At 37.9% G+C, this 17882-nt stretch overlaps 1 protein-coding gene across 2 annotated transcripts; it reads left to right on the forward strand.

Moving 5' to 3' along the window:
• The first annotated feature begins 6121 nt into the window (after nt 1–6121).
• Nucleotides 6122–16843, forward strand: LOC128025943 (protein FAM83H-like). Of its 2 annotated transcripts, none has more exons than XM_052612579.1 (7): nt 6122–6246; nt 7359–7810; nt 8417–8581; nt 8940–9064; nt 9313–13379; nt 13578–15088; nt 15311–16843. In XM_052612579.1, exons 2-7 carry the CDS (start codon nt 7367–7369, stop codon nt 15317–15319), a joined length of 6321 nt encoding a protein of 2106 aa, XP_052468539.1. In that variant the 5' UTR covers nt 6122–6246; nt 7359–7366; the 3' UTR covers nt 15320–16843. The 2 variants fall into 2 exon arrangements, with proteins under 2 accessions (XP_052468539.1, XP_052468540.1); XM_052612580.1 differs by having other exon boundaries at nt 9313–12259; nt 13541–15088.
• The last annotated feature ends 1039 nt before the right edge of the window (nt 16844–17882 follow it).

A 17882-nucleotide genomic window follows, 5' to 3' on the forward strand; every position in this document is an offset into this window, starting at 1 on the left:
CTAAAATATTTACCTTTACCATTCAAACAACAAAGTGTTAACTTGTTCAAATTTAGACCCTCATTTAAATTTAGGCATGGATTTTAAACCCATTTTGGACGGCAAACTTAAATTTTACAAATCCAATCATATAAACACTCTTTAACATATTAATCCAGAGAGTGATTTAAATCAGCATTATAAAAGACAAAACAAGTCATTATTACCAGTAGCAGACAGAGCTGGATAACCAATCCTCTTAAAGCTCGTCCCATGTTCGGCATTCTCTTTTCATTAGTTTCACTCAGAATTATCGACTTCTGTAAAGTAATTTCACTTAACACATCTGTAATGATAAAACACTCATTCCAGAGGTTAGTGACTCAATTGAAACAAAACAGGAACAGAATTGTCCCCCAATAATATATATATAGCCATCCTCATGCATGCACATACTTAACACATTTATATTTTAATAGCTCATATTTAAGGTTTTCCTTTTGGTATTACATCGGAAGGATTTAAACTCAAACATTGTCTGTGCATTTTACCAAGTTTGTACCTAATCTCTTATCTAATCTCAAAGTTTGCCTGTTCATTAATGATTTTTATTTAGAGAAAAATCAGCTGGGTTGTTTTGGTCTTAAAATTATTGCTCTGTTTTGGTTACTCTTTCTTAGCAGGCCAATAATAGAAGAAGAGCACCATCCCTGCCTCCACTCAAGCACTCTCTCTCTCTCTCTCTTACTGTGCAAAATATTATTTATTTATTTATTTTGACAATTTTTGCCAAACTTTAACTTAGACTATAATATAAAATTCATTACAACATATAACCCTAAATTATTCAAATAAGTTAAAAATGTCAAAGTTTCTAGATCTAAAATCTCAGTTTAAACTGTTTAAAATACATAATGCTAGGAACATTTCTTTAAAATTATTTTTACCTTACATGCTTAATTCCCTTAACCTTTGTTATCTAAACCATCTCTTGATTAAGCAGAAGCAGTCTTCATTTTTAGCCACCACCATATCTTGTTATCATCTTGTGTCATGCCTAATGACCTGCATGAGTAAAGACTATGATATAGACATATTAGTTCAATATCATTTTAGCCTCATAAGAAATTTTTGTCTCAAAATAATGGCTGTCATCACATGGTCTCAGATGGTTCTTGAAAGCCCATTGCCACTAACTTTTTATAAATAAGCTCCTTGTCCTCAGGGTGTGATCCCCTGGCATAGTTGCATCAAGTTGTGGACGCTTGTCACAACAATCAGTCAAGGAATGCGGTTGCTGGTGATCAAGTCTGGAGGAGCTCACATTTTGAGGCAGATTGCTGTACTTCATACAGTTCCCCTCTTAATGATGCTCTAGGCCTATCAAGCATCCGCTCAACTCCACTACCATCTCACATATAACACCTCCCTTCAGGGCAGGTGCCCAGTGGCGGTGACCCCCTGCCTTAGGTTGTCCCCTATTGGCCAGAAGAGGATCTTACCCGTCATTGAGAAATCACCTCATGCACACTGGTAACCACTCTTTCCCGTTGCAACATCCTCGACAGTCTTCTTCCAGAATCCAGTATTTCCTGCAGCTTAGGAAAGGTGCACTCAAGAACCATGAGAGCCATTGACAGCACCTACTAGTGTTAAAACATTGAAAAAGGTTAATCAAACTAATATTTAATCGCTAAACTCAATTGGATACCTCCAAACTATCATGCTGAGATTACTCAGTGAATTTATTTTTCACACCAGTCCATTCATTGTAATTTTCTGTTGCTTCTGTAGCTGCAGCCATCAGGCCCTGTATGATGGTGGAGACTAAAAATAAGACAGATAAGTTACTGGTCATAGAACAAATAGCAATACAACTGTTTAACTATTCAAAATTATTACATCTATAGCTCAGGGTCTGTATTATGATTTTAAAGACCTCATGTCTCTTCAACAATTGCTTATTGTTATTCATTATTTTTATAATCTCTTATTTCTTACATGCATTGGGCAGTTGAACATTTAACTACCAATTGCCCTCTTAATGCATTAAATCTGAACTCTTTTTAGCATGTCCTTTAGCATCTCTGCCTATGATTTGACTGAAACACTGTGCTGTACTATAAATATCTTATCACTTAAACACAAGCTCAGATAACGGCATTTTAGCTTACTTTGAATGAGAGAGAGAGAACTCTGAGGGATTCAGGACTCGTAACAATGCATTTTCATTCATTTTTAACATAATTTCATCGTACTATCATTTTACTCTAGCCCAGTTTAAAACTTGTCAGAAATTATATGCATTTTAAAAATAAACATCTTTATATTTGTATTTTTACTTTATTTTCGCAACTCAAATGTTTCTCAAAGTTCTTTGCAGTCATTGTCATTACTTTTACATCAACTTGTATTTATCCATTCACTTAATTCTGGCCATGGCTTCTGAATTTCAACATTGGTTTTAAATCTGTCAGAGGTTATCTGACCCAGGTATATTACTTTGGGTCTTGCTAGCATGCTGTCTTCAAAGTTACTTTGAAACCCCCGTTTATGTTACTTGTTTACAACTTTATCATCTCATACACAAACAATAATTTTCTTTTCTCTTCTCTTCATTTTATTTTATTTTATTTTATTTTTATGATGCTGCGTGGCTGCAATTTTGCAATCCAACAATAATATTACTCTTTTGGCCAAACATTAGTAAATATAGGAATTACAATTTTTTTTTTTTTCCACTCAGAACATGTCTCTGGTACTTTTACAGCTTAAGCCAGAGTCATGGTGGGGGCCAGCATGAGATAAAACAACGGCTTCATTGCAGTCGAAGCAATCTTATCTTTTAAAGCAAAACATAAGCTTCTAAGTTTTTCCAAAATGCCACTGCCAATTTGTGTGCCTACAGTTTTTTTTTTTTTTCACTAACCCAGAATTCTGTTCAGTATTCCTTGTCAGGACTTTCAACAATTATATAGGAACTGGAACAGGTCTTATGATATCATTCTTTGTCATTTAAACCTTCTATGCACAGAGAATCAGATTAAATCATCACTCAGTTACTTCTGGGATTATTTTTAACAAATCCGCACATACATTTATAAATGTTTATTTCTCAGGTTCTTTCTAAGTTTAAAGCCAATCAAGTTTTTGTTTTAACATTACAATCAGAATTAAAGCTCAGACTGATCATTCTTTAAATGAATTTTTTATTTTTTTTTTTTAAAGTCAGAGCTTCAGAGCCAAACTGTTTACAGCATTTGCTCTCTTCTGTTTCATTATTTCTATCAGGGCTGACCAGGTTACCTAATTTGTCAGTCATATTTCTATCATAAACCAAAAACATATTGAGGCGGCGATCTTACAAACAGCACTTGACTTCTGCGTGATGAAATTGCAAAGTATATTCCAGAATTTCCATATACTGGTCCGATCCAATCAGGGTCATGAAAACTACATTTTAGCTCTTTTGGGGTTGTTCCTGAGGCATCCCAGATCAATCAATACTTTCCCTTTGCATATATCCCTATATTTTTATAGGTGCACATATGAATTATCACTATTTATTTTTAAACACTAATTTTGGATACTCTTTTCCCTAACCACTGACCTGGCCTATTTCTAAGCTCGGGGCGCCCCTGTCTGTAATGGTGGGTGATCGAGAGTTGGAAGAGCGAGATACGACTAGAACCCCCGTCTAGCGTCTTACATTCTTCTCGGGATTTCCCATACCCCTACTTTGGCTTCCCTGGCCGTAAATGCACTGCCCTTTATGGCCTCTCGTGCTTTTCGGCTTTCTGTGCTTGACCCAGCACTGCCTTTTTACGGCTCTATGTGTCCCTTGTCCCTCGGTGCTTGACCCAGCACTGCCCTTTACGGGTTCACATGCCTGTTAAGAATGCGTTTTTGTCCCCCCCTGGACTGTGCACACCTAGAAACAAATTTTTAAGTCTCTCTCTAAGACCTATAGGTGTGCACCTGTTCCCTCTGTAACTGTACACATCTCTAAATATCTTATATCAAGACCTACCGATGTGTACTTGTACCCCTTATACTCACAAGGTTACTTATTTACAGGTATATTGTGACACCAATTTACCTACTCCACCCTGGAGCTGGTGTCTACCCCCTCACGTCTGAGTGAGTCTATCGTTCCTCCTTCTCTCGACCCCCTCCACTTACAGACAGTCCCTAACCAATAATATTAAATCTAAAATCTTTCCTACCTTGGTTTGATGATTGATCAGGGATGTCACCAAAGAACTATTGCCCGCCGATCCTCCACCATTAACTGTAGGGGAATTTACAGTTAAAACCCAAGGACCAGATATGTCGCAATGAAGACCAGGACTCAGAGATGAGTTCAATTAATAATAATAATTTTACTTGAAGAAAATAGTTTGCAATTTCATCAGCAGAAGTCAGCTTCAACACTCTCGAAGGAGTTCGCAGGCCGCCCCCCAGTACAATACAAAATCAAGCACAGTTATACCCTGACAGAGGATACTAATTGCGTCAATACATGAGTCAACAAAATTCTGATTGGTTCCAAAACCTAGATAAAACTCTCCAAAGACGTAGATCTGATACGCTGGACACTGGCAGTTGATTGTTTGTCCTGGGACTGTCTGAGCTTCTCCCTGTACAGAAAGATACTAACACACATACACAGAGAACTTATCTAAAATTCAAGGCTTTCTAGCACTGGCAAGTGTCTTATCATTACGGTTGGATACACACACATAATATGTGGACATTAATCTTGAGGAAAAGAAATACAGCACACATAAGGTTACACATTTCACTCTTGCTATAACTTGATTAATAGTCAAACAAGAAATCATGTATAATATAATATAATATCAGTATGAAGCAGACATGGGGACTTGGTCCCATCTCTGGTATGAAGGATATGGCAACTCGGCATCCACTCCTTCAATGCTTTCGGCAAAAACATAATGCTTATTCAGCACATGTCCAGTAAGATATTTGAGCCTACTGGATTTTAAATGCAACTTCCAAAAAAACATTTGTAATTGCATTTGATATTGCACAGTTCTATGTTTGAAACTTTTATTTATCATTTGCTTTAAACTGAAAATTCTGTCATACCTGCCCATAAGTCACTGTGAATTTAAATAACTTCTTCCTGCATAACATGACAAGGAATTTTACACTGCTTTACAAGGAACATGCATACTAATCATCAATAACTGAAAGTATGAACATACATGTTGTTATATACAGTATGTTCTTATATAAATATATAACATGTATAGTGATAAATTATGTATATAGCACTGTAATTAGTTGCTACCCATCACATATTTTTATTTTTTTTATGGCCCTGCTGTCTTTACAGAAGTTATCTGTTCCAACCAAACAAGTTCAGTCTCATATTTTATCTGCACTTCGATTGCACATACAAAGATTTATATATATATAATTTTTTATTTTATTTTTTTGTTTTTTTTTATATACAAAGTAAAATCAATCACTGGTTATCCAGTAAATATATCTGACATAAAGAATGTTCATAACAGTTGGCCTTGTCTAAATAAGTTCTTATTAATCAGTATTATTTGTGCATAGGAATTCCTACAATTCAGACCTACTGGCTACTGAAAGTAAATTGTTTGCTATTAAATTAATTCAGTACTGATGATTTTAATAATATCATATGTATTCGAATGAGCTGTGTTATTGCTGAGTGGAAGCTTTCCTGTGACCTCTGACTGACTGTGTTCAGCCAACACATAGGCTATTCTCCAATTTGTGTGCATTTGAGCTCCAGATCAAGTCTTTGTTATCAGGATCGCGTGTTGTCCAGTTAAATATTGACTAAGATCGAGAATTATTAACTTTGCATATACTCCTATGGAAATCAATAATGTTATGGAATCAATCCTTGTCATGAAATCTTTCTGTCCTTAACAACTTCACCAAGAAACTCACGAAAGTGCATCTGTTTTTAAAAAGATGGACAAATGCTTATTTTGAGCATGAATGTAACATTCTTTTGTCATGAGCGCAAACACAAACAGGTTTTGCCTGTGTATGTGCATGTATGCCTCGGTGTGTGTGTGTGTGTGTTGGCTGATGTGTGTGTGTTGGCTGATGTGTGTGTGTGTTGGCTGATGTGTGTGTGTGTGTGTCCTCTTCTTCAGCTGGAGTTGAAAGTTAAAGCGTCAGTCGTTCGTCATGACGGTCTGACATCGATGAAGGGGTTTTACACAGGGAATTAAGGGGAAACGGCACTTTAGACTGGTAAGTTGAGTTCAAATCTATGTGATAAAACTTTAAATCGTAATTATATTTCATTATTGTACTTTTTTGTCGCTTAGCAGTAAGTATGCGAAGCTTTGAGAGATTCACGATTCGCGAATATAAAATAAATGTAACGGAGTAACCTCATGTAACCTCATGAGAAAGAAAACATGTTTGTAATGAAGTTAATAGTTCATGATGTGTGTTTAAATAAATACAAGTGCGATAAAATCTGACAAGTTTAGCCCCTAAATGGTGGTCTGTTGTTGTTGCGACACACCCCGGTGCTGTTGAAGCAGATGTGAGCTCTTTTCCGATTAATTTTTAATGACCTGCTGATAAAGTACAGGAATCGTGCTTTTCGACTTTTTGAAATTACTACAAGTGATATTTGGCTGACATTAAAATAGATCAGATTTAATAGAAAGCCCAGAAATCTTTTCACTTGACGTGTTAACCAAGATTACTTTAATGTGGCTTTTAGACTTGAAATGGACGCCGTGTTAGTTTATTTTTTTCCCTTCTGTTTCAGTATCCATATTGTATTTAACCCTTTCAGACCTTAATTAAGTTGCAATGACATGACTGTTTTATTTCTGCCCTTAATGCATGATGACCATAAGTAACCATAACTGTCCAGTTTGTGACCATTTTAATAGTTATTTGTAAATATATAATAAAAAAGGGATTAACTGAAATCATAGTGTGATTTTATGACTTGTGTAGGCTAGGATATAAGTGTAACATTAGATTACTGGATTTTTGTAACATTTATATTTTTAGTGATTTGTATGTCACTGGATGACTATAAATAAATAACATTTAACTACTCAATTGAAAAAATCGTAAGAAACCTGAAAGGCCTCCTACATGTTTCAATTTATGTTAGCAGTATTTTTCTTTTATTTAAATCAGATTTTAAATGTATCCATCATAAATGTTGGTTAATTTGTTTAGGCTTTATGAAAATGTGTGCCCCTACAATAAACTAGGCACATGTTTGATTCTCATATGTTTAATGTACTCGGGGAACAAACATATGTTCTCCTCATGTGGAATTAAGGAGTATTCTAAATATTACTATTTTTATTTTGCATTTTGCATTGGTGCAGGTGTAAATATGGCACATCGTTCCCAGTGCTCCTCTGCCGGGGACAATCCCCTGGACCCCAACTACCTGCCCCCTCATTACCGTGAGGAATACCGAATGGCGATTGATGCTCTGGTTGAAGCTGACTTGGAGGGTTACTATGGGTTTCTTAAGAAAGCAGATGTGGTTGATTTCTTATCCTGTTCAGAGATTGAGTATATCAAATGCATGGTTCAGGCTCCACATCACATTGCCCAACCAGAGAGGCGATACATGGCTGAAGATGTAGATGGCTCTTCTGATACTTACTGGCCAGTACATTCAGACCATGATGCTCCCAGCCTGGACCTTGGCTGGCCACAGCAATTCAGATTTATTGGACCCACTGAGGTCACTACATTGGTGAACCCGTCTGACCCCGAGATGCCCAGTATCAAGGAGCAAGTCCGCAGAATGATCAAGAATGCACAACAAGTGAGTTTTACATTCTGTTCAAGAGCAGTAATAAGAAAGATATTATTAGTGCATGGCAGAAGTCAGTAAATAAAGATAGTCTTCCCTTTTTGCTCAGTGATTTTAGTCACTTTGGTACTGTTTTCGCAAGTAAGCAGTCAGAGCTTAGTAATGCAGACTGGTCACACAAGTTTCACAGCTGGTCTTTCATGCTAAACTTGACACACTGACAGCTATTAAGCACTCATTAGGTTTGTATAATCTAGTGAGAACTTTGTTTAACTGGCAAACACAACTGAATTAAATTATTTCAATTTAGACATTATAACCGGTTTATAATTATGACGGTTTATAATTATATTAGACATTATGCCGGTTTCTAGTTTCAAATTGCTAGATGAAAAATGCTGAATTCCTAACTGACACAAGATCTGTCATGTAATATCATAATAGTTGGTGTGATCAATGATGGCATGAAATGGCATGCAATTACATGCACTGTTGCCTATAGTAATGTTATTCCCACAATGCCTTTGTACTGTAAAAATATCATGCATATTCTGCAGACCCCCCCCCCCCCCCATTTTTTTTTTCTTTGAGTAATGTATTTTTTATTTCTTGTTCTAGGTTATCGCTGTGGTAATGGATATGTTTACAGATGTTGACATCTTTGCTGATATCCTTGGTGCAGCGACACGTGGTGTAGCTGTTTATGTTCTTCTTGATGAACTGAATGCTCACCATTTTGTTGCAATGGTCAACAACTGTAGGGTGAATCTGGATGAAATAAAAGTGGGTACTTTTCATAGATGTTTATCACAAATTGAGTAGTCCTTTAGGAGTGTTTTGTAGTCATTCAATAATTTATAGATTTACGACTCAAAATCAGCATATGAATGACTGGCCTTAGCATTGATTTTTCAAAATGTATTTATTTATTTATTTTTCCAATCATAAAAATGGAATATCATGAATATGATAGAAATATAATTTCCTTTGATAGAAATAGTAGTAAAGTACTGTTACATACTTATTTTGATAATTTTGTATGAATAATATATGAGAGCGTTATTAAGACTTTACCATTTTTTACCATAAGGTGGTTATTTTAAAACTGGTGTAAATGCATTAATATTCTTTATACTTGCAGTTCATGCGGGTAAGAACTGTATCCGGTAGTACCTATCACTGCCGAACAGGAAAGACCTTTAAGGGTCGGATGATGGATCGCTTTATACTGGTAGACTGCAGAGCTGTTTTAAGTGGCAACTATAGGTAGGTACATTTGATCTTTTAATGTTTTTTTTTTGTCTGTTTTGTCTTTTCTTTTCTTTTTTGTAAACCATAAAATAAATATATATATATATATATATATATATATATATATATATATATATATATATATATATATATATATATATATATATATATATAATTTTTTTTTTTTTTATGTACTGTGTTCTGAGGTTGGTATGGTCATTTAATATCTGTTGGTTAATACATTTTCTCATTTTGTGTTGCAGCTTCATGTGGTCTTTTGAGAAGATACATCGCTGTCTTGCTCATCTCTTTTTGGGACAGCTTGTAACCACCTTTGATGAAGAGTTTCGGATTCTCTTTGCCCATTCAGAGCCACTGGTTGTTGAAAATGTTTTGGCAAATATGCAACACTCTAGTGGAGAACCTGAAAGCTACTACAACACAGAAAAGCCCCACATGTTTAACAGAGAATATCCAACCATTGGTATGGAATTGGCTGGCCGTACTACAGAAGATAGTTTGGGTTACAAAAGGTTACCTTTTAGGAGTGAATCCATCCACAGTGCAGCAGAAGCAAATCCCTCTATTCAGAGGAACATGAACCTGAATGCTGCCCAGCAATATAGAGGGAACCATCAATTTATAGAGCACGGAAGGCAAATGAGAGGACCAAATGAAAGGATTGGCTCCATAGGACATAGCTCTGAAAATATTCCTGATTATGAATATATGCCCCCTGAAAACCATCTAACAATAAGAGGAAAGCAGTACATGGAGGGAGCAATTCCCCACGTTGGACACTTTGCACAGGAACCATATATTCACAAGGGAGCTGGATTACAATCTGGTTATGACATGTATGGAAGGGGTAGAGGCCAAGGCCAACACATTGATCAGTTTTCAGGGCCTGTCTACCCTCATGAGGTAGATAAGGATGAACCACCTGGAGCTTATGACCATATTCAAAGATACCTGCAGTCTCAACCTGCTATGGAGGAAGGACATGGGCCAAGAAATTTAATACCACCTGTGCAGTCCAATCTCAAGAGACATAGCATGGGACATTCTTATACATGTCAGACCTCCCCAACACAACCGAACCCACCAGAACAGAAACATTTCTTCAATGTAAACCGCAAAGCACAGGATGTGAGTCAAAAGCAGGGCATGCGGGACTGGAGAATCAGCTCATACCTTAGTGCATATGATGATCCAGGAGAGCTGGATTTAGCTGAACTTGAAGGATCCACTGCATGTGATGACATTCCATGTTTTACGCAGGAAGCTCCTTGTGGCCCCATACGTCCTGAAATTAGACTAGGAAATAGAGAGTTTAACAGGATACCTTCACCTAAGGAAAATACCATGTTTGCCCAAATTCAGAATAATTCTATTATGCCTGACAGTTCAGTTAATCATCCATATAACTTACCACAAATAAATATCAAAACAACACCAGCATCAACTTCAGAGTCTTCTTGCACCACTGAGGGTGACAAAGTGGAGGAGACACAGAATAGAGAACATAAAGAGACTAGTCGGATAAGTGAAGAGTTCCTCAGGAGGAAACCCAACCGACAAGTCCAGAGGAGTTCCAGACTGAGACACTCGCTAATATTCAGTTCAAATTTGGAGTTGCATGCATCAGAAGAGATGAAAGATACTGGTGAAGAAAAAGATGTAGATGAAGCTTCAAAACTTTCAGCTCGTGTGTCCCAAATCATGGATAAAAGGAGAACTGGTTCTCCATTTCAACCATTTCAGTGGAGCAGTTTGGCAAAGTCAGCCACATTTGATAACTCTGCCTCAGAGTCTGCACAGCCTGAGGATAAACTGAACAAAATGGGTGAAACTTCTGATGTAGATAAGGTTGAAATATGCCGAAATCTTAGAAAGAATTCATTACAGGGTGATCTGCAAGAAAAAGATCTGGCCCAAACAGTTCCTGAAACAAACAGCCAAAGGGATGAATGCCCATCTAATTTATTGCAAAAGTCATCTTCTTTCATAGATATGAATGACCCTGACTCTAGGCTGAGGTATTTCAAAGAGTTAGCAGCCAAACGCAAACTTGCAGCAGCAAAGGCTTCTCAGAGCAATCCTATGAAAGCCACCCATAAGTTTACTCTACCAGAGAAACCTTTAACTATTGATGCAGATAAAAAAACAGGACATGTTTTCAAGATCCCAGAAACTCCACTCAAGTCAAAAAATACCTCTGTCACAGAGATTAAAGACACCAAATGTGAGGAATCGAGTAAAGACATCCTACATAGAGCTACTGATGCTGAAAAAATTAGATTTAAGAAACAGCTTGCAGAAAAGTCTGGCTCATCTTTAAAAAATTTAAAGGGAGACATTGATCAAGCTCTAAAAGAAGAGGCAAGAACAGTATCTACAGCTAAAAACCAGACACCCCCCATTTTAAACATTGTTTCACAAAAGCCTTTCGGTGCCTCACAAAATCAAGTCATTTCTGTTGCATTAGATAATACCTCAACAGAATCTGGCCTCAACCAATATCATATTCCTAAAGAAACAGATCCCTCCCATGCCATTGCGACTGAGAGTGGTCTGCCTATAAAGTTACCACAGACAAAGTGTGTATCATCACTACACACCACTACAAATGAGGGAAGTCTGTCTGCAAATGATTTACAAACTCTTGCACAGAATGTATCCAATATATCTAGCACATGCTCTGATACTGTACCTCTTGATTCTAATTCAACAGCAAACCATGCAACTGTAGATACTTGTGTACCTTCAAAAAATGATCACAAAGATACAGTTCCATCCCCAGCATTTTTACATACACCTGGAAATAGTTCCAATAAACACCCCACTGCAATAAAGGCAGACTCTTCTCAACACCTTAATGAAACTGGGGCAGATATTTCAAAACACTCCACAACAGTAGGGGCTGAACCATCTACAGTAGAAAATGTGTATCCCCAACACCACTCTGTAACAGAGAAAAACTCTTCTCATCAGCATACTTTAATGGAAGCCGACTCTTCCAAACAACCCATTACCACAGAAAGTAAACCCTCACAAAAATCTACTTCACCAGAGGCAGACTCTTCTCAACACACTCCTGCATCTAATACAGACTGTTTTCAACAGTCTGCTGCAGTGGGGAAAAACGTTTCCCTGCAGCCCTCTGCTACAGAAAGTGGAACTTCAAAAGACTTCCCTATTACAACAGAAACTGACTCTTTCCAACAGCCAACTGCAGCAAAAAGTGAATCATCACATCACTCCACCACAATTAAAGTAGACTCCTCTCAACATCAAATGGAGACAGACCTTCCTCAAAAGTCTAATGCAGTGGAGACAGATTCTTCCCAGCAACCCACTGCAACAGCAACAGACTCTTCCCAGCAGCCCACTGCAACAGAGATAGACTCTTCCCAACAGCCCACTGCAACAGAGACAGGCTCTTCCCAGCAGCCCACTCCAACAGAGACAGACTCTTCCCAGCAGCCCACTGCAACAGAGACAGGCTCTTCCCAGCAGCCCACTCCAACAGAGACAGACTCTTCCCAGCAGCCCACTCCAACACAGACAGACACTTCCCTGCAGCCCACTGCAACAGAGACAGGCTCTTCCCAGCAGCCCACTGCAACAGAGACAGGCTCTTCCCAGCAGCCCACTCCAACAGAGACAGACTCTTCCCAGCAGCCCACTCCAACAGAGACGGACTCTTCCCAACAGCCCACTGCAACAGAGACAGGCTCTTCCCAGCAGCCCACTCCAACAGAGACAGACTCTTCCCAGCAGCCCACTCCAACAGAGACGGACTCTTCCCAACAGCCCACTGCAACAGAGAATGATTCTTCCCAGCAGCCCACTGCAACAGAGACAGACTCTTCGCAGCAGCCCACTGCAACAGAGAATGATTCTTCCCAGCAGCCCACTGCAACAGAGACAGACTCTTCCCAACAGTCCACTACAACAGAGAGAGACTCTTCCCAGCAGCCCACTGTAACAAAGACACACTGTTCCCAGCAGCCCACTGCAACAGAGACAGACTCTTCTCAGCAGCCCACTGCAACAAAGACAGACTCATCCCAGCAGCCCAATGCAACAGAGACAGACTCTTCCCAACAGCCCACTGCAACAAAGACAGACTTTTCCCAACAGCCCACTGCAACAGAGACAGGCTCTTCCCGCCAGGCCACTGCAACAAAGACAGACTCTTCCCACCAGCCCACTGCAACAGAGACTAGCTCTTCTCAACAGCCCACTGCAACAGAGAGAGACTCTTCCCAACAGCCCACTGCAACAGAGACAGGCTCTTCCCACCAGCCCACTGCAACAGAGACTGGCTCTTCCCACCAGGCCACTGCAACAAAGACAGACTCTTCCCACCAGCCCACTGCAACAGAGACTAGCTTTTCTCACCAGCCCACTGCAACAGAGAGAGACTCTTCCCAACAGCCCACTGCAACAGAGACAGGCTCTTCCCACCAGCCCACTGCAACAGAGACTGGCTCTTCCCACCAGCCCACTGCAACAGAGACAGGCTCTTCCCACCAGCCCACTGCAACAGAGACAGACTCTTCTCAACAGCCCACTGCAACAGAGAGAGACTCTTCCCAACAGCCCACTGCAACAGAGACAGACTCTTCCCAACAGCCCACTGCAACAGAGACAGACTCTTCCCAACAGCCCACTGCAACAGAGAGAGACTCTTCCCAACAGCCCACTGCAACAGAGAGAGACTCTTCCCAACAGCCCACTGCAGCAGTCACAGACTCTTCTCAGCAGCCCATTGCAAAAGAAACAGACCCTTCCCAGCATCCCACTGCAAAAGAAACAGACCCTTCCCAGCAGCCCACTGCAGCAGTCACAAACACTTCCCAGAAATCCACTTCAACAGTCACAGACTCTTTCCAGAAGTCTGTTCCAACAGAGACTGACTCGTCCCAGCACCTCAGTATAACAGAAAGTGAGCTACCCCAAAATCCCACCAAAATGGAGACAGACACCTCCAAACATCCTATTGAAACAAAAAATGAATCCCTTCAAGGCATCACTGCAAAAAACTCTGACTGTATGAATGAGAAAAAAGATGAGAACTTATCTGAAGGCCTTATAAAACTAATACCCATTCCAGAGGCTAACAATACTCAAAAAGAAAATAGCATATCTCAAAATGAAGTCACCACAGTCTCATGTTCCCCAGCTAAACATTCCCAATCTGAAACTGTTACACCTTGTGGTAGCCAAGTGGAACTAAACGAAACACAAGCATCGGCCAAACCATGTATAACTCCTACAGTTAAAGATGCAGACAATGGTGCTTTAACTAGTCTTGATTCAGTGGAGGTGTGCTTAACTCAGTCTCAAGGTTCTCCAGAGTCTTGCCTGTCCTCGAATGAGATCAACTCAACTCAGGCAAAAACACAATTACAATCTAGCTTTTCATCAAACTCTATGCAATCTAGCTGTCAAAATGACTCAAAGCCTGAGAAAACAGATGAGTGCCAGAAATCTGACTCCATTACAGAGCAAAATCAGAGTCATGACCCTTCACCTGTAGATGCAGGGCCCAATATAGCTCACATAGAAGTTTCTACTGCAACAGACTCTAATGAAGTTGATAAAATGAAACAAACAACACCACAGGTAGAAAACACTGTGACTAACTTAGCAGAGGTGTCAGAAAAATCACATTTAACTGTACACAGCAATTTAGAAAATCAGTCTTCTATTGCAGAGAATGCAAAATCGAAAATGTCTGCACATCAGACATCAACTGCAAATGTTATCTCTTGCAGCAACCTTAGAGATGACACTAAAGTTCTTTTAGAGCAAATTTCAGCAAAGAACCAAAGCAGATCTTCCCAGTCCAAGCAGACTCTTGATGCACCCAACGAAGCCAAAAAGGTTGAGGTCCGCCCTGCAGATAATTTGTTTTCAAATTATTCAGGAAGGCCCTGGTCCTCCAAGGCTACACCAGAAGAGCGGGAGATGTTACTACAAAAGATGGAGCAAATGCGTAAACAGAGGAAGGTCTACAGCCGTTTTGAGGCATGTTGTAGAATTTTTATTCATATGAATTCATAATTTTTAGTAATGTTGTATGTGTGTGTGTTTGTATGCATGCACATTTTTTTTTTCTCTGAAAATATTAATAGTTTGTTGCATAGATTCATTTTCCAAAAGCTCAATATTCAAAAGACTGAAGTTATGTTTAAATGTAAATTTACATTTGCTATATTACTCAAGCATTTGTATTTGGTGTTTTCACAGGCCTCATGAATTAAAGAAACCATTGGAAGAGGGGCTCCCTTGATGAACAATAAGAGGATAGCGATTTTTTCTACCTCATAACAGTGAACCCGCACAAACTTGGATTGAGGTGTCTTATAACTTCTGATTATGCCAAAGAGTGCTGCCTACTTTATATTGAGAGAATAGAAATCCCTGCAGGGCTTAACAAGCTATGCAGATGATCTGCGTGACAAAACAGGAACTCTTATCAGCCTTTGATAGGGCAGGTATTTCTCTGTGTGTATATATAGTGTAGCTGTGAAACACATTTCTGAATCTTTTGTAGTTATTGGTAGTTCTATATTCAGAAATTATGACCTGATATAAATACTGTAAATAGAAAGTTGTTTACGTAACAAAAACAAGGAGTTCATTAAAAATGTAACTGCCAGAGATGGAGCATGTGAGCGATGTGGAGTGGGGGAGGAGTTGCGTGGTATTGCCAGGAGCAAGTAGCAGGTCTTCTGAAAGTCTCCAAATCGTTCTGATACTGCTCCAACATGTTCACAGACTATTGTTTGTTTTTCAGTACAGCATAACACTTTGCTCCCAAGTTTTTTTTTTTTTAAATTTGATATATGTATTTTGTGCCCAGATGTTTTTCAGTGATCATAAAAACAAACACTGAAAGAACTTTATAGTTGATAGTTATATAGTTTACATTTTTCTTTATACATTTTCACTTTATAGTTACATTTTTCTATGTAGTGAACTTGAAGCAGTGAGTAACAGGAAATTGAAAACATGGAACAAAGTGGAGCTGGAGCAAAATGATCACAGCATGCTTTGAAGAGGGAAAATGGATTTTGTTCAGTCACATGGTCGGGCCAGAGAATAGAAAAAAACAGACTTTGTTTACTTGTCCATCAGTTGATTGTGTAAAGCCAACATAAAATAAATTATGATGGTCTGTGTTGGTGCACAATGGAAACTCCAAAAGCATGTGTTTTTGAGTCCAACATATTAATGAGGACAACATGTACATGCAGCACCTTTTTCTAAATAATTGAGTTTCTCAATATATCAAATTGATAAAGTACACAAAATGTGCAATATTGTGAATTTAGGATGGAATACCGATTTATTTAAATTGTGAAATCTGTTTGACAAAAATAACCAGTGTATTAAAACTGCGTCTGTTTTTGATGGAGGTCCCCATAAGCTACATGTGTAAAGAACCAAATATGTCTGTTACATATTACCTCCCATTTCCAAAAGTTGTATGTTTGAATAATTTTTAGGGCAAAATGAGTAATACTACTCCAATATGAAACTAAATATATATATATATATTTCAAATATTAAAATCTCAAATGTGTGTTATTTGCTTTTGTCGTAATCTAGGCTTTCAAAACAGTAATGAAACAATGCTCAATCTGATGAAAGAACAGTTCACACAATGTTTGTTTTTTGTTCAATCTGTAATCGTTCCCCTTTGGCACCATTATGTGTGTTTTATATGGGAACAAATGGATAGTTGACTCAAAAATAAATTGTAATCGTTTACCTTCATGTCATATCTCACATGAATTTCTTCTCTGGAAATTTGATAAATGATGACAGAGCTTTTATGTTTGTTTAAGTCAATAAATATTGCAATGAATGTGGCTATAGACCATATTACAACATGAAAAATATTGTATGGTGGTGTGAATCCCCTTTGCTTTCAAAACAAGAGTTGCCAACTTATTTTCTGCAGTGCAGTTTATTGCTAAAAGTTTATTATAAAAATGACCTGAATTGTTAATTTATTAGTAAAAAAAAAAAATAATAATTTAATAATAATTTTTTATAATAAAAAAAATTAATAATAATAAAATACAAATAATATATATTTATTTTTAAATGCAACATTATTAGTGTAGAATAAGTGAACATTTACACGTTTTACATGAAATTAAATTTCATTTTCTTATTGTAAAATTACAGATTCTAAACAATTATATTTTTAAAGCATGGTATTATGCTACAATTTAAGAAAAGTCGTGTAAAATATGGCAAAGTTTTGATTTCCTCTTTTTGTATTTAGCGGGAAGATGGATGCCTTTTTGTCATTGGAGTCACAGATGCTAAAAGTTGTCAAATACATACATAAAAAAAAATAGCTTAATTTGTTGCTAGGTGATTTTTGAAGAAAAAGACTGTTGACCATGAGCATGTGCAAGGTACATCACTGATCTTTTAATTAGCTACTCAGGCAGATTTGAGTTATGCTTAAATTCAAAACTTTGCAAAACCTTATTACAAAACATTTTTTAGCCTGTGTTACAAAATTGTGTTTTGGTGAAAAAACTAAAAATCTAGTGTGTGTGACGTCACCATAAAAAACAACAACACAAAGCCCTTTGTGAGAATTTGCATTTTTATAGCACCATGTCAAATTAGTTTGTCAATTTAGGCTAATCTCTCAATCTAAGATTTATTCTCATAAATCTGAATAATTAGTTCCCCTGGCATTTCTTAAAGTCTGTGAGTGGAGAGCTCAGTTCATAGTGATGAAATTTGTATTTCAGACTGTATGACTGCAGACATGACTGGCTTTTTGAAGATA

The sequence above is a fragment of the Carassius gibelio genome, chromosome A13 (genome assembly GCF_023724105.1).
Source record: "Carassius gibelio isolate Cgi1373 ecotype wild population from Czech Republic chromosome A13, carGib1.2-hapl.c, whole genome shotgun sequence".
NCBI lineage: Eukaryota > Metazoa > Chordata > Actinopteri > Cypriniformes > Cyprinidae > Carassius > Carassius gibelio.

Coding starts and splice junctions, on each gene's coding strand:
- LOC128025943 (XM_052612579.1), top strand. CDS start 7,367: ATGGCACATCGTTCCCAGTGCTCCTCTGCCGGGGACAATCCCCTGGAC. Junction 7,811..8,416: donor TGATCAAGAATGCACAACAA/GTGAGTTTTACA, acceptor TTCTTGTTCTAG/GTTATCGCTGTGGTAATGGA. Junction 8,582..8,939: donor TGAATCTGGATGAAATAAAA/GTGGGTACTTTT, acceptor TTATACTTGCAG/TTCATGCGGGTAAGAACTGT.